Below are 19650 nucleotides of genomic sequence, written 5' to 3' on the forward strand. Positions count from 1 at the left end.
ATATAAGTAGACATTTATTTATATGTTATATAATAAATTTAATTCAAATTAAAAAAACCGCCTAGGCACTAGACCCTTATCCGCCCCCCGACTAGCGTCTAGCACCTTTTAGAACCTTGTTAAAGCTACATGTGTTTTAGTTGTTAGATTTAATTTCCACAACTATTAAATCTTTTATTTTCAATCTCATCCATTCATTTTCCGCACCACTCAATGTTTAGTATTATTTAAAAAGGGAATTGTTATTATTACTCTAAAAATCTTATTCTACACTTCAAACTTTCTATATTAAGAAAGAAAAATACACTTATAAAAAATATAGAATGAGATTTTTGAAATGCCAATAACATTCTCTTTTAAAAACTGCAAATCTTTGGGGCATCTGGCAATGTGAATTAGGCTTCTAAAAATACCCATCAAATTAAAGGTGGGAAAAACAGCATCCGTACACCATTGAAAGCTCTGGCCATAAATAGGCCAATGATTGGTTCATTTTCTCATAAAAAGCTACCTACTAATTGCACCAACAGGATCCTCTCCGGATCCTTTTGGTGAGGATCCTAGAAATCTGTTAATCATGTTTGTTCATCTTACAACGAGTTAGTTTTTATCAAGTACGACTTATATTTAATTTTAAATAAAAATATTTTAAATAATTTCTAACCGTATGATGTACGATGAACGGATACAATTTACGGATCCCCAGATTCTCACAAAGAGGGCCCGGATTCCTATTTGCATAGCATGATACAGTGCCAATCAATATTTATTCTCTTACACAAGAATATTGAATATATTTCTTGATCTGACACTGAGATGTATTTTTTCGTCATGCCAATTTCATTATAGTTTAACCTCAACATTTTAAGCAGACTCGAATTAGGTCAGTTGATCATAATAGTATGTTCATTCCTCTTAATTACACGATATCATCAAAATAAAGTAATTTAGAGTATTACATCGTCGAAAGAAACCCTAAAGCCCAAACCGACCAGATTGACCCGCTTGGTTTGCCACAAATTCAGTAATTGCCTAATTTCGTTCGGTTTTGTAACTGAATTGATCTAGTTGGATGTCGAACCGGTTTTCAAAATCGAGAGCTGTCGGTGCAACATAACCGGCCGAAGTCATAAAAAAATATGCCAAAACTCAAAAGAGCCAGGAGTATTCGGACCCCAAACGTTTGGCACCAAACCACTACAGCACCTTCAATGCTATGTCATATGCATGATGAAATTGTGCCCAGAAGGTAAACCCTACATGCATGTTAGAGAGACCAGTAGCCAGCTGACCCTCTGCTAAAAACCAAAACTGAAAAACCCTACTTCCCATGATCTCTAGCAGACAACAAGAACATCTTTAATAATTCCACATTCACGCATCTCTCTCTCTCTCTCTCTCTCTCTCTCTGTACGTAGGAGAGACAAGGACAAGGGGAGGCACTCAGATATATATTCTCACTGATCGTTTCCGTCTTTCAAAAGTGAAAAACCTAAAACTGCATTATTTGATATCAGTGTTTTAAAAACAAGCCTTTGAGGCGCGCCTAGCTAGCTGGCCTTCGAGGCGGGGTAGTGAAGAGATGCCTCTGCCTAACGAGAGTAGACTTAAACTGGCCCTACTCTCGCTAGACGCCTGAGGTGTTAGTTGGGGCCTCTTTTCTTTTCTTTTCTTTTTTTTTTTTTTTTTTTTTTTTTTTTTTTTTTTTTTTTTAAGGTTAGGTTTCTCTCCAACGGTGAAGAAACTTTTTACTTGATTGTTGATTATTCTACAATAATGTTTGATTTCGACTCTATTATTGATTATATTATAAATATATATAATATATATATTAATAATTTTAGATCCCGTGAGATTTTACCTCACACCTTAAGCCTTTCTCCTAGGCGAGGTATTCATAAAATGCCTTGACTTCATCTTTGCCTTTCAAAACGTTGTTTGATATTGAACCATCGAAAATGCTGTTATGTTTCAGTGTATCTAAATGGAAAAGAATGATATGAATGATGAGAATTATACGTGGGGACATCAGAAAAGAGCTGTCAATTTACTGAAAACATAGGTGCGTACTAAGTGCTTACAGGGTCCATGGCCATGCAATCGGCTTCTTTCTTGATGCATCAAATCCAGCTAGACCCACCCCTTTAATTCATAAATTAACAAATCCCCAACTTACCTAATCTTTTATACATACATGTATGTAATTATCTGTGCCTCCCTACCCTCATTTAATAATTCTTCCATCTTTCAGAGAATGCGGATTCCATTTTTGTCAACATTTGTTGTCCAGCACTCTTGGCTTTTCTGATATATTGTCACCATTTTATCTGTATTTTGCAGGCTGATACCGTTCTTAGTCAAGGGAGTGTCTTGTGGAGGAGGGAACTCTATTCTGGGATATTTATGTGACGGTAGATTAAGCAATCAACCAAGCACTGTTATGAATTTTAACTTTTTCACGTATTGACAAAGGTATCTGAGTTGTAGGTAAGGCAATCTCCAACCGAAGGGTCAAGAGGGTCAAAGGGCCGAAAATAGTCTGAAAACCGTCTCAAACCGAATGCTAGGCTAAAGGGCTCATGGGCCTCACTGGACAAAAAAGGGCCAAAGGACCAATTGGCTGGCCCAAAGCAGCCAGCTAGCCAGCGCCGGGCTGGGCCAAAATTTTCATTCTTCTCGTTTTCAGGTATTGCCCCATATGTCAACTGCTCACGAGGTGATATATATCTATATATAAGGAATTTCACCTTAAGAGGCTTATGACTCATTTGAAACTCTTTTAAAATGGCTGAAATCGCTTTTGTGAAAATGTTTTTGAAACCAATCTTTAATAAAAATGCAAGTGAATTATGGGTAAGCACTTAAAGTGAATCCTGGAATAACACTTAAAGTGCTTCATACAAGAAACACATAATTGGTGCTTCTTGCAAGAAGCACTTGAAGTGCTTTTGGAATCCAAAAACATTTTTTAACAAAGGCATCCGAGTTATAGGTAAGTTCTCCTCGTTTGTAGGTCTTGCCTCATTTGTTAGCTTCTCATGAGGTGACACGTACATATATATAAGGATTTCACCTTAAGAGACTTACAATCCATTTGGAAGTGTTTTAAATTGGTTTGAAAGCGTTTTTTGTGAAATTGTTTATGAAGTCAATCTTTAGTAAAAATACAAGTGGATTTTAGAAAAACATTTGAAGTGAATCTTACAAGAAGCACATAACTGGCGCTTCTTGCAGAAATTATTTTAAGTGATTTTGGAACCTATAAACATTTTCTCTAAAAACAATTTCGGTCATTTTAAAAATACTTCCAAATGAGCCCTCCTTAGTCAGGCCAAGATCCTTAGAATTTTATGTACCATGTCAAATATTTGACCTGTTACTTTGTCAAATTGTATTAACCTGACATCGAATATTAAACAAGAGAATTGGCTTAACGATAATTTGACAACATAACATGTTCAACAAGAAGGTGATGTTCTTTTCGTATGTGTATGTATACGTATTACGTTACGTATACTTCAAGAATAATGGGCCTTTTTTAGATTTTATGATGATGAGAAGGGGAGCCCACGGGCCCTACACACCACCTCGTTCTCAAAATATTGGGCTCCACTCCGAGCAGTCCAGCTCTCATTAGGTGAGAAATTTTTTAATGTGCTGGGAATACAATTTGATATAATAAGTGTCATAATATAAGTTGTTGAATTTTATTTTATTTTTTTAATTTTCAACCAATTGTATTATTACAGTTGGTATACGGGAGGGTATTTCCAATACATTCAAAAATCTCTCCCACTAGGCTAGCACAGGAGAGTTGGATACGCCGGATTTCAGGTGACGTGGCTTTCGCAATAAGAATCCTACTTGCATTGCATCCATGGTCTGTGGTTGTCGGGTTCTCAATTTTCATATTAATTTTTTCTTCCCTCTTTCAAATAATAATTATTTACATTTATTTTTCTATAGTTATTATTGAACGTCGTTACTTGAAAAATAATTAACATTATCTTAATCAAAATCCCAAAAACGACATTGCTCTAGAGTCCAATAAACAATTAGGCAGGCTATATACAAATAGTAAAAATGCATCACCATTTCTTTCTTTTCCTGGAGCAGTTGGGAATAGGATTGTAGGATTCACCTTCTCGAAACATTTTTGTACGGAATTGGAATTAAATATAATCACGTGGTACAACATGTCACATATTACGGACGATACAGTTGATGTATCTCATTTTGAAGTATGCATTCAATCTTTTATAGTGGTGGTTATTTTGGTTTTTATAAAGCTTAGAGCCAATTTAAATTTGCTTTTTAGGTTTCTATTTGAATAAAAACATCTTTTCAACAAAAAAAATATGGGATCTTTCTTATCACTCTAATTTCTTCAAAGTAACAACATTGGAGGCATAACTTGGCCAACTAAATATTAGTTATTTGAAAATATGGGACGAGTTGACAGGTGCACACAAGAGGCAGACCAGTTGACCCAACTCAAGGTCCAACTACGAGCTTTTTAACTGCAGCAACTTAAATATTAGTTATTGGAGTTGAAATTATCGTTGTTGCTGGCACTAGACTTGCTCTTCAATGGATCCTCGTTAAGAGATTTAGATTGTACTCATTCCAATTACCAGACTTATAAAGCCCGATATTGTTATTTTTGTTTCACTGCCTCCTCGTGTCAAGATTAGGTAATTTGCGCGCTTGCTACGTTCCTTAGATGTGTTAGCTATTTCTCAGGCTTTCTCTCCGAAAACGAACCCTAATTCCCCATCCCCCATCACCACCATGGTAGGCTACTATCCTACCACAAAAGTTGATAGGGCAAATATTTGAGTAATGCATCGCTAGCACGATGGATGTGCGATCCGTCGAGTTATCATGAATCATTAGATCAACGGGTAGAGCCAATGTTGACCTTTTATCTAATAAATGCATCTCTTTCAAAAGTTTGGGTTTATATATACATTAACTCTAGAATTACTATAGTTATCCGGATAGCAGATACCATTAAACAAACTATAACTAATTTAATGAGTCATTTGCAGTTTCACTATTTGATTTTTTTCATGCTTACACATGCATGACTTAGGTATCGTTTGGTATGCAGACGAGACAGGACGGAACGGAATGGGACGGGACGGGACGGGACAGGACGGGATGAAATGGAGAGGGAGCAAAGATGCCCTCGGATGGAAACAAGGAGGAAGAAGAAGGAGACGAAGAGGTTATAATTTTGTGTTCCACGGATGTGGAACGAGTCGTTCCAGGGTGGTGAGACGAAACGAAAATTCATCCGAAACTCGTCCCGTAGAACAGCGCGTTCCACCCGTTTTAGGCGCACCAAACGTGAGACGGAACACCTCGTCTCACTCCGTTTCGTCCCGTCCCACGTACCAAACGGTACCTTAGGTACCGTTTGGTACGCAGACGGGACGGGACATGACGGAATAGGACGGAACGGATGATGTAAATATTGAAAAAGATAAGGAGAAATTTTGTCATAAAATGTTATAAATTTGTGTTCTACGGATGTGGAACAGGTCGTTCCAGGGGGAAGAGGTGGAACGAAAAATCAGCCAAATTTTGTCCCATGGGACAACCCGTTCCACAGTTTTTAGGCGCACCAAACGTAGGACGGAACGGCTCGTCCCATTCTGTCCCGTCTCGTCCCGTCTCACGTACCAAACGGTACCTTAATCCACACATTTTATAATGCATGGCTTAGTTATAACTCGTTATTGTACTTTAGTTCGACATAATTATATGGCTCGAATCTTTAGTATTCTCTTATTTATTACATGTGTCTACTATTCTCTAAAACAACTTGAGCAGGGGCCTACACTCTATGTTTATTTACTTGGTCGAATAGAAGTCATGAATTGGGTAAGGGAAAAAGTAATGTGATTCGAACTATAGTCCTCCTAGTTTATTTGATTCTTGATTTTTCAAGTATTTGATTACGGATTTCAAGTTAGATCCCGTCAATTCCATATGTGAAGAGAGCTTAGAAATTGGAATGATTTCGATACCCATATTTTAACATACCCAGGAAATTGAAAATCAAAATCATTTCGATTTCTAACATCAGTAAGTATAAATGTGTTATAAATTAAACTAAGGGCTTTTTTACTTAACAAAAATGGAAATAGGAAAGAATCAGAAAGTTTAAACATAAGAGAGGTAAGAAAAGGGAATCATATCAACTAGTCTCCTAATTAATCTAATTTTTTATTATTAGGTATTTGATTACGAATTTCAAATTTTTTGTTACACTTTTTCAAATTCCTGCGTGTAGGTAAACGCAAAAAAAAGGTTAAAAGCGTCAAATAATTCCGTTACCCATATTTTAGTAAACGCAAGAAACTTAAAAATCAAAATAATTCTAATTCTTTTTTCTTGTAAATAAACATGCCCTTCACCGTTAATAAATGATTCAAACTTAAGTGCAAAGGCGAAAGCGTATTGATGCGACTAACTTAGGCTAAAATCATCATGACTATGGTTGACTGCCAAATGTCACCAACCCATTTCTCAGAAGACTCCTTCAAACATTTTCATCTCACACCAAAACAACCCTCACAGAGCCACAGTTGAAAACAACTCTGCATCTTCCCTTCTCTCCAATTCCTCCCTTTAAAAAGCCCCACGCTCTCTCAAACTCCCACCAACAAAAACTCCACCACAATGCTAAAAATCCTCAACAAGAAGCTCCTCCGCCTCTGCTCCCGCCTCCGTTGGCCGGCCCGCCGCCGTTCCCGCCCCAAAGTCGTCATCAAAAAGTTCGGAAAAACAAGCTCCAGAAAATCCCAACCCGAAAATGAAACGAATGCCACTCATGCGTCGGCGGCAGTACACCCCAATACCGACTCAAAACCAGAGCGGCCGATTCGAGTGGCGACTTTCAACGCCGCTCTCTTCTCAATGGCGCCGGCGGTTCCGAAAGCCGAGAAATTCGGGAACTTGGACGGCGAAAATGGAGGTAGTAGCTTGAAGCTTCATAAGCACGTTAGTCGAACAAAGTCTTCGGGAAGCGAACGTCCGAAGAGCATTCTGAAACAGAGTCCCCTGCATCCGAATTCAATGAACAATTCGGATAATCTCACGAAACAGCAGAAGTTCTCGAAATCTAAGTTAAGGGTTTCTATCAATCTGCCGGATAACGAGATTTCGCTGCTAAAAAACCGGCAGTTGAGCTTTTCGGAAGGCAGAGCAAAGGAAGATGCTTTTTCTCCGGTCACCGGAAAATCTCCTCTTAGATCGTCGAGCGTGAGATTTTCTGGAGTTTTAAGAAGTGGGGCTGCGGCGGATGGAGATTTGTACACAAGTCATCGGACGGTTCTTGAAGTTTTGAGAGAGATGGATGCCGATGTTTTGGCGCTGCAGGATGTGAAGGCGGAGGAGGAGAAGGATATGAAGCCGCTGTCTGACTTGGCGGCGGCGTTGGGAATGAATTACGTTTTTGCCGAGAGCTGGGCGCCGGAGTACGGCAACGCTATTTTGTCGAAATGGCCAATTAAGCGGTCCAAGATCGTCAAAATCTTTGACGACACCGATTTCAGGTTAGAAATTCTCTGCGCATAACGTCTATTCGTTAAAATATGAATCTCTATTCCATAGCCGAACTATTAACTTGACTAAGTAAATTCTCCATATATTAACAGTTTATTAAATTACGATGAAAAAAAAAACAGTCTATTAAATTAATAGTTTATTAAATTACGAACGTCGCCGGATTATTAATTTCTCATTAAAATCCTTTTGTCTTTTGATAGAGATAATGATTATGCTGCTTTTATGTTGACTAATTAAAGTGGTCTAATTCCAAAGCAAATATCTTTCATTTGAATGCAAAGTTTATGGTCCCAAACTTTACAAAAAACAAATTTAAAGACATTTTCACTTGTTTTTATCCCTTCATTTTCTTTCATAAGGTCATCAATTATTATAAAGTTCCAAACTTTAGTACAAATTACAGTCTAAAATTATTTGGGTAACTTTTCAAAGGCCAGGGCATATTTGTCCATATCAGAATTGGAGAGATTTTTTTTATTGCTCGGTATACAAGTGTCATAATACAAGTGATTATATACTTGAAAAAAAAAATTGAACCACTTTTATTATGACAATATACTAAATCGTATTTTCGGCACACTGAAAAATTTCTCTCAGAATTGAAACCTGTTTTTTAAATAAATTCGATGGTCTATCTGTTTATGTGCTTGAATTGCCTGTCTGGGATATCTTTATGTAGTAGGTAGAAACTTTTGGTGTTTTACTGGGTCTGTAATTATCTCAGTAACAGCTGTGCTTTGCAGAGTTGTCTACCAAATTTGCAAATTTTTAATAGGTTTTTTTATTCAAAATGGTCTCTGAGATTTGCATCATCCATAAGTTTGGTCCATGAGATTTAAAATCAATAGAAGTAGTCCTAAGATTGTCCACCATCCATGATTTTGGTCCTTCCGCTGAATCTTTTGGCCGGAAGTTTGGGCAATTTTCAAAGCTTCGTAACTCAATCGTTTCTTAACCAAATTCGACCCATAATATATCAAAATGAAGATAGGAAAGTGTAGAATAAGATTATATCTATTTGGAAGCCTAATGATTGCCGGAGATAGTAAAAAATAGTCTCAAAGTTGACTGGTCCGAGGGAAAACTGGAAAACTTGCCGGAAACTCTCTGAAAACTGGGTAACCTTTAAACGTTCTTCAATACTCAACGAAATCAAGTGATTCAAAAATGAAAATCATACTTCTCAATGAGAAGAAGAGAATGGTACCTTTTTCAACGGCTAACTCGCTGTGGTTTGGCCGAAAAACGGCTCGAAAGTGGCTGTTGAAAAACGAGTCAGCAACTTTCGAGCATTTCCGGCCAAACCATGGCGATTTAGCCATTAAAAAGGGTACCATTCTCTTCTTCTCGTCGAGAAGTATGATTTTTGTTTTTGAATCACTTAATTTCGTTGAGTATTGAAGAAGTTATGAACGTTTAAAGTTTACCCAATTTCCGGTGAGTTTTCTAGTTTTCCCTCGAACCAGTCAATTTTGAGGCTATTTTCCAACCATCTCCGGCAACCATTGGGCTTCCAAATAGATATAATCTTATTCTATACTTTCCTATCTTCATTTTGATATATTACGGGTCGAATTTGGTTAAGAAACGATTGAGTTACGAAGCTTTGAAAATTGTCCAAACTTCCGGCCAAAAGCTTCAGCTGAAGGACCAAAATCATGGATGGTGGAAAATCTCAGGGACTACTTCTATTAATTTTAAATCTCATGAACCAAACTTATGGATGATGTAAATCTCAAGGACCATTTTGAATAAAAATCCTTTTTAATATTATCTTTTGGTTTTTCTAGTGACTTCCACATTCATTCATTCAATTTCAACTGACCGAACACACGTTTGTACCTAAAATTTCAAGTTTACAAATATAACTGTTGGTTGAGAAGTTAGTTGAGATTGTACTTGATGGATTGGAACTTGGAACCAGAGAAAGAATTGCATGCATTATTATCTAATGAGGTTTCTTTTGGGAAAGGTTTGAAATGATGGGAAAATCTTTTCAGAAGGCCTTAATCCTACTTAGCTAACCTTAAGCCCCCTTTTAATGAAAGCGAAATATCTCTGTTAACAAGTATTAAAAAAGTAAATGTTAGGTGAGCATCGCATTGGTGTCCCTGCAAGTCTGCGATATAGGTGGATTATATTAATTAAATAATTTGCATGATTGAGAAGGCAGCATTCCCCTTAACTGTTTGTGATTTATTTTTTCGGAGTAAGATTTTCTTCTACCCCGCCGGTCCCTCCTCTCTCAGACATATAATTTGCATGATTGAGAAGGCAGCATTCCCCTTAACTGTTTGTGATTTATTTTTTCGGAGCATTCCCCTTAACTGTTTGTGATTTATTTTTTCGGAGTAAGATTTTCTTCTCCCCCGCCGGTCCCTCCTCTCTCAGACATATAATTTGCATGATTGAGAAGGCAGCATTCCTCCTTAACTGTTTGTGATTTATTTTTTCGGAGTAGGATTTTTTTTCTCCCCGGCCAGTCCCTCCTCTTTCACTCTCCTCTTTTTCTTTATCTCTTTATAAAGAAATCAACATCAAATGTTTACGTAGCTTAATCGTAATCATTCAAATATAATAAGACTGGTAGGGAAAAAAATTATACTCTTCTTTTCTGTTAGCAATGAGAACATCATGATTAGTGCCAAGTTAAATCATTAGGTGACTTTGGATGTGGTCCCTATTTATGAACATTCTTTGATTGAAACCTTTTTGGTTTTCATTTTTTTATTGAAGTTCCTGAAATTAATACAATAATACATTTCTATGTAGGTTATTATAATTTTAAATTAAAACTTGATATTTGCAGTTACTTATATTAATGAGATTTTAAATAAAATCCATGATTTGTGGGATTGAAAATATTAAAAAATAAATTATACTTGTATAAAAATTATAATTGATCTTAATGACATGATTTGTCATTAAGATAAATTATATTTTAATAGAGCCCATGATTTGTCATTGCTTATATTAATGACATTTTACATACAAAAATTGGTAATATTTATATGATACATTTTATACAAAAAAGGTGGTACGTTTTATATGAAAAAATGGGTACATTTTATATAAAAAAAAAAACAATGGGTACATTTTACATATAACAAAGTGGTACATTTTTAAAGACAAATGGGTGCATTATTAATAAATTATTGGTACAAATAAAAGGTTAAAAAAAAGAGTAGAAATAAAATTTTTGAAAAATATGGACACAAAAAGAAATTAATATATAGGTATAAACTAAAACTGAAAGGAAAATTGGTACAATTTCAAAAAAATGTTGCAAATTAAAATGGGTACAAACTAAATAAAAATATATGATACAAAATTTAGCCACAAATATATATATCAAATGTAACATTTCTAACTCTAAATGAATATTTTTAGAAATAAAATTTAATATCATGACATTGTAAAATATTTTATTATTGAAATTATTAATAACGTTTATTAAAACCAGGGGACCTTGATAAAAAAAATTGAAAATGAATAAGGTTTTATTCAATGGAGTTGAAAAAAAGAGGGATGAGAACCTAATTTCTCATAAATTCATTTAAGTGAAAATCAGGCATAAAGATGAATGTAGGTTACTCTTGGATGGTTGCTCTTTTGCATCTATGTTCAAGTCTTCACTTGAATGATCATAATGTAGAATATCATTTGTCATCCAGAAATATGTTGATTTAGGTTAGGTCAGTTAGTCAAGACAATGTGTCAAACTCCTTACATTTGAGTTGGAGTCTTAATCATGTAAAGTGAAGTAGTTTAGAATATTCTCGTGTAAGGCAAAAGATTAATCGAATTTTGGGTGCTTGATGAAAACGACACACAGGAATGTCCTGAAGGCCACCATTGATGTTCCTGAAGCTGGAGAAGTAAACTTCCATTGCACCCACCTCGATCATCTTGATGAGAGCTGGAGGATGAGACAGATCAATGCTATAATCCAATCAAGCAATGAGCCCCATATCTTGGCTGGAGGCCTCAATTCTTTGGATGAGTCAGACTATTCTCAAGAAAGATGGACTGATATTGTAAAGGTGAGACATGATTACACTTCCAAATTATCAGAAATTCTCTGTGCAGAACATCCGGTTTTTATCAAAAGGACCGATTTTGTATGGATAGCATGTCTATCCATTTTGTCATTTACATCTAATCTATCAATATTTTCAGCAATTCGTTCTTTAAAAAAAAAACGTCATGTTCAGAGAAGAACTGTACAAATTATATACTTAACAACCCTTTAATTTGTTTTGGCTGCAGTATTACGAGGATATGGGGAAACCAAGGCCTAAGGTTGAAGTAATGAGATACTTGAAGAGCAAGCAATACACAGATGCTAAGGACTTTGAAGGAGAATATGAGTCAGTAGTGATGATTGCCAAAGGCCAAAGTAAACCAACTCGAAACCCTAACATTAACTTATTAACTGGTTTGCACTTCAGCACTACTGTTTTCTAATGCCTAAATTTGTACTTTGACGCAGGCGTGCAGGGAACATGCAAGTACGGAACGAGAGTCGATTATATATTGGCATCTGCAAATTCACCTTACAAATTTGTTCCTGGATCATACTCAGTGTTTTCTTCCAAGGGAACTTCAGATCATCATATAGTAAGAGTTGATGTGGTAAAAGTGGATAACTGTGCTGAAGAAAATAACACCAGAAGAAGGCAGGTGAAGCAGAAAGTTACCAAGATAACAAACACTACTTCTCCATCAAAAGGGCTATGGAAAATCCCACGTATATGAAGAAAAAACACAGATAATAATTGACTTTTACTTTTGACGGTTTAGGTTTAGGGTTTGCTTTGTTGAAGGAAGGGCAGGTTTTGGCTTTGGATCTGCTTTTATCTCCTACAGTTAGTAGAATATTTAGTGTCTGCATGGCTTGTTGGGGATAAAACGTGCCAAGGAAAAGGTGAAATTTGATTTGGTTGGTTCGCAATTTCTTACTTCTTCAAATTGTACAGTAGAGTTATAAAGTAATATATTTTGAGAGTGATTTCTTTGGGGTGGTGCCATCCATACGAGAAAGACTTGCATCCTCAAGGATTGAGAAACTCTTTTTGTAATACCTTGTGTTCTACTCACAATATTTTATGCTTATAATCGAAACTTTTTATATTATAAATCACTATTCAAAGATTATCTCTATTAAAATCAATTAAAATTAAAATCGTTTAGTCATCGATTTGAACTTCATAAAAACCAATTGACAAGTTCAATAAAAGCTTTACAAACTATCTATTCATTTGCTACAATTTATTAACTAAACAATCTTATTTTTAATTGATTTTTTTTGTAGAGATTATCTTTGCATATATAGTTATTTATAATATAAACAGTTCCAATCTAAACATAAAGTTCTATAAATGCTATTTAGAGTTCTATAAATAGGCCACAAAGTATTTTGAAGATGAACTCCGCCTTAACCTTAAGGAGTCAAACTCTTTTCTTCCATAAACTATTTTTACCTTCCACACACATTTGAATTGAAGTAAATCAAAGGACATAAATTAATAGGGTTGTGTGAGAGATAAAAAAAAGGTGTGTGTGTATAACACCATCTTTTCTTTGTTATTTGCTTTTCATTCTGTTACACCAAACATTAAATAGCGTAAGTGAGTCAGCTAGTAAATTGTTAATTAGTGAAAAGAAAGTCTGTAAGAATCAAATCTGCATCATAATGCATGGACATAATTACCTTCAATCACTGCACTAAAAGTATCTTCTGCTCCTATATATGAGTATGCATTTCGTTAATTTGACCATTAATCTAGTCAACCTTCCACATTGAGTGCGGTCTTATCTTATATTTTGGTCAACAAGTGCACTCTTATTCATGAGTGAATCATCTACCCATGTTAGTTTCACTCTTTAATCAACTAAATCCTTCTCATTTCTTAATACATAATTCAAGGGTGCGGTACAAGTAACAACTATTGCAAAGGGAAATTTTGTCCTCAATATGTAAGACATATTTTCTTCATCAAACCATCGTATTTTGTGCAATCGATAAGCATAAATTATGCAAAACAAGGTCCTATAAGTTATTATATGGCCTAGGAGTTTGAAAGTAAAACCTAAAGAGAAATGTTTATGGGGAACTCTCTTGAAGTGAGATTTTTGAACTGTTTGCCACCTTACAGTTTAACGTCATTTATCATGGCAATATTATAAGACATTGTGCAAAAAACATGCAGTTGCAAAGAATCCATGGAGAGTCCCACTTTTGAGAAAGTCCCCTTAACATTTCCCAAAACGTAAAACAAATATTCCAATAAAAAAAACCCAAATGAAGTTTTGATAATCTGTCAGAGAAAAAAGAACAAATGAATCTTGTAAAATTCCCAGTAAATTCTTTGGTTTCTTCTTGAAGAAGATGCTTACATGTTTCGTGAATAACCGTGACATTAAGGAATATCCAAAAAGACATTTAGGGAATCGATCTGATTCTATCTTTGTTCATTCCGTTTGAAGAAAATAAAGATCCCAAAAAATCAATATTTCTTTTAGTTGTTGAATCTTTTTTTATTGATCAATATGTGATATTCTGAATACTCAATACTAATGGAATCGAAATGATCTCCGGATTGATCAGAAACTGAAGCAAATAGTGTCCAATTAGGCCAAGTCCAAGAGTCCAAGTTCCATATCAACTTGGGCCGCCATATAAAAGAAATCAAGTGATTGGGTTATCACGTACATTAGCGTGGCCCAAATGGAGTAAATGCAACATGCAAATTGCCATCTCTCTTCGCACTTTGAGAAAAATTTCATGGTCAACTGGTGTATACTCTTCAGTCTGTATCCTTCTCCATACGCGTCAACTCAGACGAGGCAGAAGATAGAGAAAGGATAAATATAGTCAGTTAGAAGTAAGTTTCTTTTCAACACTTAAAAGTATTATATTGAATATGACCTCGGATGTTCCAACATCACCTTTTTAATTTATCGTGGGGCGTCCAAATTGTCTATGCAAAAAAAATCATGAGAAAAACTTACGTAAAGCATCTGACATATTTCATATGACAATTCTTATAAAATATAAATACATTTTATTTTAATCTTATTCGACTTGATATTGATTCCTCATCTATTTTAAAGACTGATCTAATCAGGCAGTCTATCAAAACTTTCGTCCCAATTTACTCAACACACGAACATTCAAACAAATTGCAGAGCGAATAAGATGATATTGGTGTTCAAAGCCATGCAAAATTAAATAAAATAACAATAAAGAGGACAACAAACTGAATATTATTATTATATATATATATATATATATATATATATATTTTGGTCGGATGAAATCTCCAAAATACATCTTATTTAATTCAAAGATTAAGAAAAACCATGCTCAAATCACTTATTAAAAACCATGCTCAAATCACTCATTAATCCGACCTAATCTAATCTAAATTCTAATTAACTAAAGTAATCATGCACCATCAACTGGTTCTGATCTTTCTCAAAGCTGTAAAGCACAGAGATTGCTTCTTCTTTTTCTTCAGATGGCTGCTTCACAATCGCCCGGCGTTGGTCCTCCTCCATGAAAATCAAGAGCCGTCCGTCGCTCCTGACTTTGGTCATGGTGAATCTCGGCCGTCCATTCCCGTTCAGCGTTGACAACAACGGCGGGAAGTCCCTCCTCATTCCGTGGCGAGCTGCTGCCATTGCCACAGCTAGGAGTAGTCACACACTACTTTTGTTATGGGACTAATTTCTCTTTGGTTTCTCGTATCACGAAAAGATAAATAGTTCTTCAACCCAATTGCGCGAATATTTATAGTGATTTTGATTCGTCTCACCTTGTTCTAACATGAATTACAAATTTATTGTATTGGTTTGGCTTTTCCTAATTAGTTAATTTACTCTAGAGGTGAGTTCAAAAAATCGAAAACAAAAAAACCGAACCGAATTGAAAAAACCGAACCAAACCGAATTCTTTTGGTTCGGTTTCGGTTTTAGTGATCAAGAAACCGAACCGAACCAAATTAATTAAATTAATAGTTTTTTATATTTTATTTATTTAATTATTTGTTTTAGGTATTATTTTCTAAACCCAATTTGTAAGTTCAATGAGTTGCCAAACTTTAAGCCCAAAATATTTATAAAAAAAAACCTTTGTTACCATGATCCAATAAAATCTTAGAAAATAGCTATCTTCAATTTTTTAATTCCACCTTGTTTCAAATAACTTGCAGGAAAAAGTTGTTGCTAGCATTTCACATATGCGCAAGGTTCACTAGTTTGAGAAATTTAACAGGTTTATCAGCAGTGAGAACTATTTGATTATCAGTGGACGTGATGTTCATCAGCACTGCGAAACAATAATTATATATTTAAATTATACACTTACTTGTGATTTATGATTATTTATGATTGTTCTTATAGTGTGTGGGAAAAGTCTTCCTGAAGCTTATATCCATAATTTAGTTTTGTTTGTCTTACAATTTTGTATGTCCTTCGTCAAGGCCGTCTATGAGATTTCGGATGCCCTGTGCGAAATTCAAAGGGACCCTTCTTATAAGACATCTTAAAAAAAAAATTGAACAACATATTGATGTTAAAAAGCAATATCGAAATAAACTTTAAAACTAACTAACCATCTGTTTCTAAATATTATTAAAAGTAAGGAAAGCTACAAAATAACCATAGTATTAATAACTAACAATAAGTTCAATCTAAAGAAACCAAATAAACAAAACTTAAAAAAGTCTAGCACTGAAGCTTCACTTAAAAATGGCTCTTCGTGCATTCTTTGCTGCAAAATCATCAATTAAACCTTCATAATCAATTTTGTCTAAAAAATCACTTTCAATCAATATCAAAGCTAGTCCATTTAACCTTTCCTGCAACATGGTTGACTGCAAGTATGATTTTAATAACTTTAATTTTGAGAAACTCCTTTCTGCAGATGCAACGGTAACATGTATAGTCAACAAAATTCTGTATGCAATGCTTACAGCCAGGAAACAAGTAGTTCAATATGTCAATGAATGTCTTTATTTCTTTTGGCAAACGCTCTCGTAAAAGCTTTGAAGCCGATCACAACAATCTTTCAATTTATCATTGTCTATCGAATTCAGTCGTTCTGAAGTGAACAAAAACCCAAATATATCATTATACGCTTGATATTCTTCAAACCTTCTATTCAATGAACCAATAGCTTGATCTATTATATACAAGAAGTAATGAACCCTAAAAGATTCCTCCACTGATTGTTCAGTTGGTTGGGATGATTCACCTTCATTCTCATCAAAATGTCTTTTTCTACGAACTTGACGCTTTTTCTACGAACTCAACGCTTTTCTCATCAAAATGTCTTTTTCATAAATTTATAAATTAGGGTTTAATAATTTGTGGGAAATATAACAATGGGACGAAGAGAGAAGAGAATTACACTGGGAGTCTGGGACACTCACACTGGCACACATTCTGGTGCTCTGCACTGAATTGTTTGCCTCGGTAGTGATGGTAGTCTGGTGTGAAAAGAAGAAAAATGGAACACAATGATGAGATTTTGGCATGAGAGAAGTAGTCTATCTCTGAATTGTTTGCCTCGGTGAATGGATTTTCCACTTTAATTGATTAATTTGCCCCTTATTAATTATTATTTTATATATTTTCGTACAAGTTGTAGGTAGTACTACTAGTAGTCTGATGGCTTTTAGCCTTTTAGGTAGTAGTTTGACTATGATGACTTTTAGGTGGTAGTCTGATGGTTTTTGGCCCATTAGATTTTTATATGTATATATTTTGATTTGATTAGTATTTCTATATAATATTATTATATATATATATATTATTATATTCAATAAAAAATATTTTTCAGGGCCCCCAAAATTTTGGGACCCTGTGCCATGGAATTGGTCGCACTCCCCCAACGCCGACTTTGGTCCTTCGTATTGGTCATTGGAAGTGTCTACATGTTTCTTGTCTATGGCTGCCTCCTCGAGAAACTCCTCTGCTATTGGCGATTGATAATTCTTGTTCCCTTTCTATACAAGTTTCTTTTATTAAATTTTATGTTTTATTCTTGTTCCTTTTAGCAACTCTAAACCCTAACTTATTATTTCTCTTCCTTATTTTCTTTCAACCCTAGCCTTTACCAATATCCAGATTTAAAAAAAAAAAATCATGGAAAAAACCGAACAAGACCAAAACCGATATGAAAAAAAACGAAACCGCAAAAAACCGAAGAAAAACCAAACCGAACCGAATAGTAACTTCAGTTTGGTTTCCGGTTTTGGCCAAAAACCGAACCGAACCCACCCCTAATTTACTCGCCTAATTAGATTTGGAAAGGTGTTAATGAATTACTTAGCACCACATTAATTACTAAAATAAATTAATCATAAATAAATTAATTGTAAATGTATAGGCCAAAAAAATAAGTGAAGTATGCACACTTGACAATTTCTTGCACGGTTATTATGGCCCAATTGAACAAAATGCGATTACAAAGGGCCAGCTCTATCAAAACTTAAACAAGAACTTTCATGTCAAGTCACAGAATGTACATTTTTTGTATCTTTCTCACAGCGTGTAAGGTCATGTAATAAAAGAGGTGGAGAAAAAAAAATCTGCACACTATTATAAGTTTATCTTCATCACATAAAAGCTTTGTATTGAATACGAGTTTATATGTCCAAAGATAATCCGTTGATATATTGTTGAATGTCCAAAGCAGTTTATTCTCTACAGGGCAAACCTCAATAGAAATATCTGTATAGGCATGCCCCAAAATTTTCAAAGGCATCTATTTACTGTACCCAAAGTCATTCGTAGGGAAATTCCCTATATCATTGTACTTAAAAAAATGTTACTAAATACCATCTATTTTGGTCATACTCAATTCTATGTATGTTTGTTTAAATTAAAGTGAGAATTGCCTAAGAGCATCTCCAAATGAGATGTCAAAATGTCGAAATTAGCAATAACAGTAACAAAATACACATTAATGTTTTCCAACCGAGAACCCAAATCTGATGTGGCATGATATGTAATGACATCTCTCCCCCTTGCTGCCAAATTTGACAGCACCTTCAAATTTTTTAATTAATTATTAAATGCTTTTTATTAATTTTTATTGGTTTAAAGCATTATCCTTTTGTTTCTTTTTGTAACATCTCACATCGCCCAGGGTAGATCCTGTAAGCCTTATATTTATATTCCAATCTCTATTTAGCATGAGGCATTTGGGGTGCTCATTGGCTTTGGGTTCCATTGGAACTCCAAAGTTAAGCGAGTAGTGTGTGAGAGCAATCTCATGATTGGTGACCCACTGGGAAGTTCTCGTGTGAGTTCCTTGAAACAAAACCTTGAGGACATGATCAGGGCCCAAAGCGGACAATATCGTGCTACGGTGGAGTCGAGTTTGGGATGTGGTGGGAGCCCGGGCCAGGATGTGACAATTAACTAACACACCCTGACCCGAAATGTCCACTAAGACTCCGAATCGAGCTGTGCTGGCTGACACCTGGAAGGTGACGAAGCCATAAAGTATGATGATGTGGAAAAATGTGAATAAATTTAAACTTAATAGTGCCTAAAAACCAGACTGCGCTGGTGAGCGGGAATGAACCCACTTCACACGTAACGTTAGAGCATAAGTAAGTATAGTAAAGTGGATTAAGAATAATACCCTCGAAAGAAATCTCTAATACTAAGATTTGCCACGAATCCTCAATGATAAGAAAGCTCAGCTAATAAAACCTGGAGGGTGAAAACAAAACAAGGGTGAGTGGCCCTAGAAATAAAATTTTCAATAGGAGCCTTCTAAAACGTTATAACCCCTCGATGCAACACCTGTATAGTTTCCAGATAATCATATCACGTATCAATGTGAAATAAAAAATACATCAACCGTAATTCCATAACTATACCACGACACATCAACTTATTAGTAACATAAATAATCATGTGCTCAATAATCTTTATTAGCACGCAAATTGGAGTCACCTAATGTGACTTGTATGACTGCACCCATATTTCATCAATCAACGCTAGCACATAAGTCGGAGTCACCTATAGTGACCTGTACGACTTATCCATATC

At 35.1% G+C, this 19650-nt stretch overlaps 1 protein-coding gene across 1 annotated transcript; it reads left to right on the forward strand.

Annotated features, from left to right (window-relative positions):
- The first annotated feature begins 6566 nt into the window (after positions 1-6566).
- Positions 6567-12659, forward strand: LOC103449088 (uncharacterized). The gene is made up of 4 exons (XM_008388366.4): positions 6567-7565; positions 11414-11621; positions 11848-11977; positions 12071-12659. The coding sequence occupies exons 1-4, from the start codon at positions 6691-6693 to the stop codon at positions 12334-12336; spliced, it is 1479 nt and encodes a 492-aa protein (XP_008386588.1). The 5' UTR covers positions 6567-6690; the 3' UTR covers positions 12337-12659.
- The last annotated feature ends 6991 nt before the right edge of the window (positions 12660-19650 follow it).

Source organism: Malus domestica, chromosome 11 (genome assembly GCF_042453785.1).
Source record: "Malus domestica chromosome 11, GDT2T_hap1".
In the NCBI taxonomy this organism is placed as follows: Eukaryota; Viridiplantae; Streptophyta; class Magnoliopsida; order Rosales; family Rosaceae; genus Malus; species Malus domestica.

Coding starts and splice junctions, on each gene's coding strand:
- LOC103449088 (XM_008388366.4), top strand. CDS start 6,691: ATGCTAAAAATCCTCAACAAGAAGCTCCTCCGCCTCTGCTCCCGCCTC. Junction 7,566..11,413: donor TTTGACGACACCGATTTCAG/GTTAGAAATTCT, acceptor AACGACACACAG/GAATGTCCTGAAGGCCACCA. Junction 11,978..12,070: donor GATGATTGCCAAAGGCCAAA/GTAAACCAACTC, acceptor ACTTTGACGCAG/GCGTGCAGGGAACATGCAAG.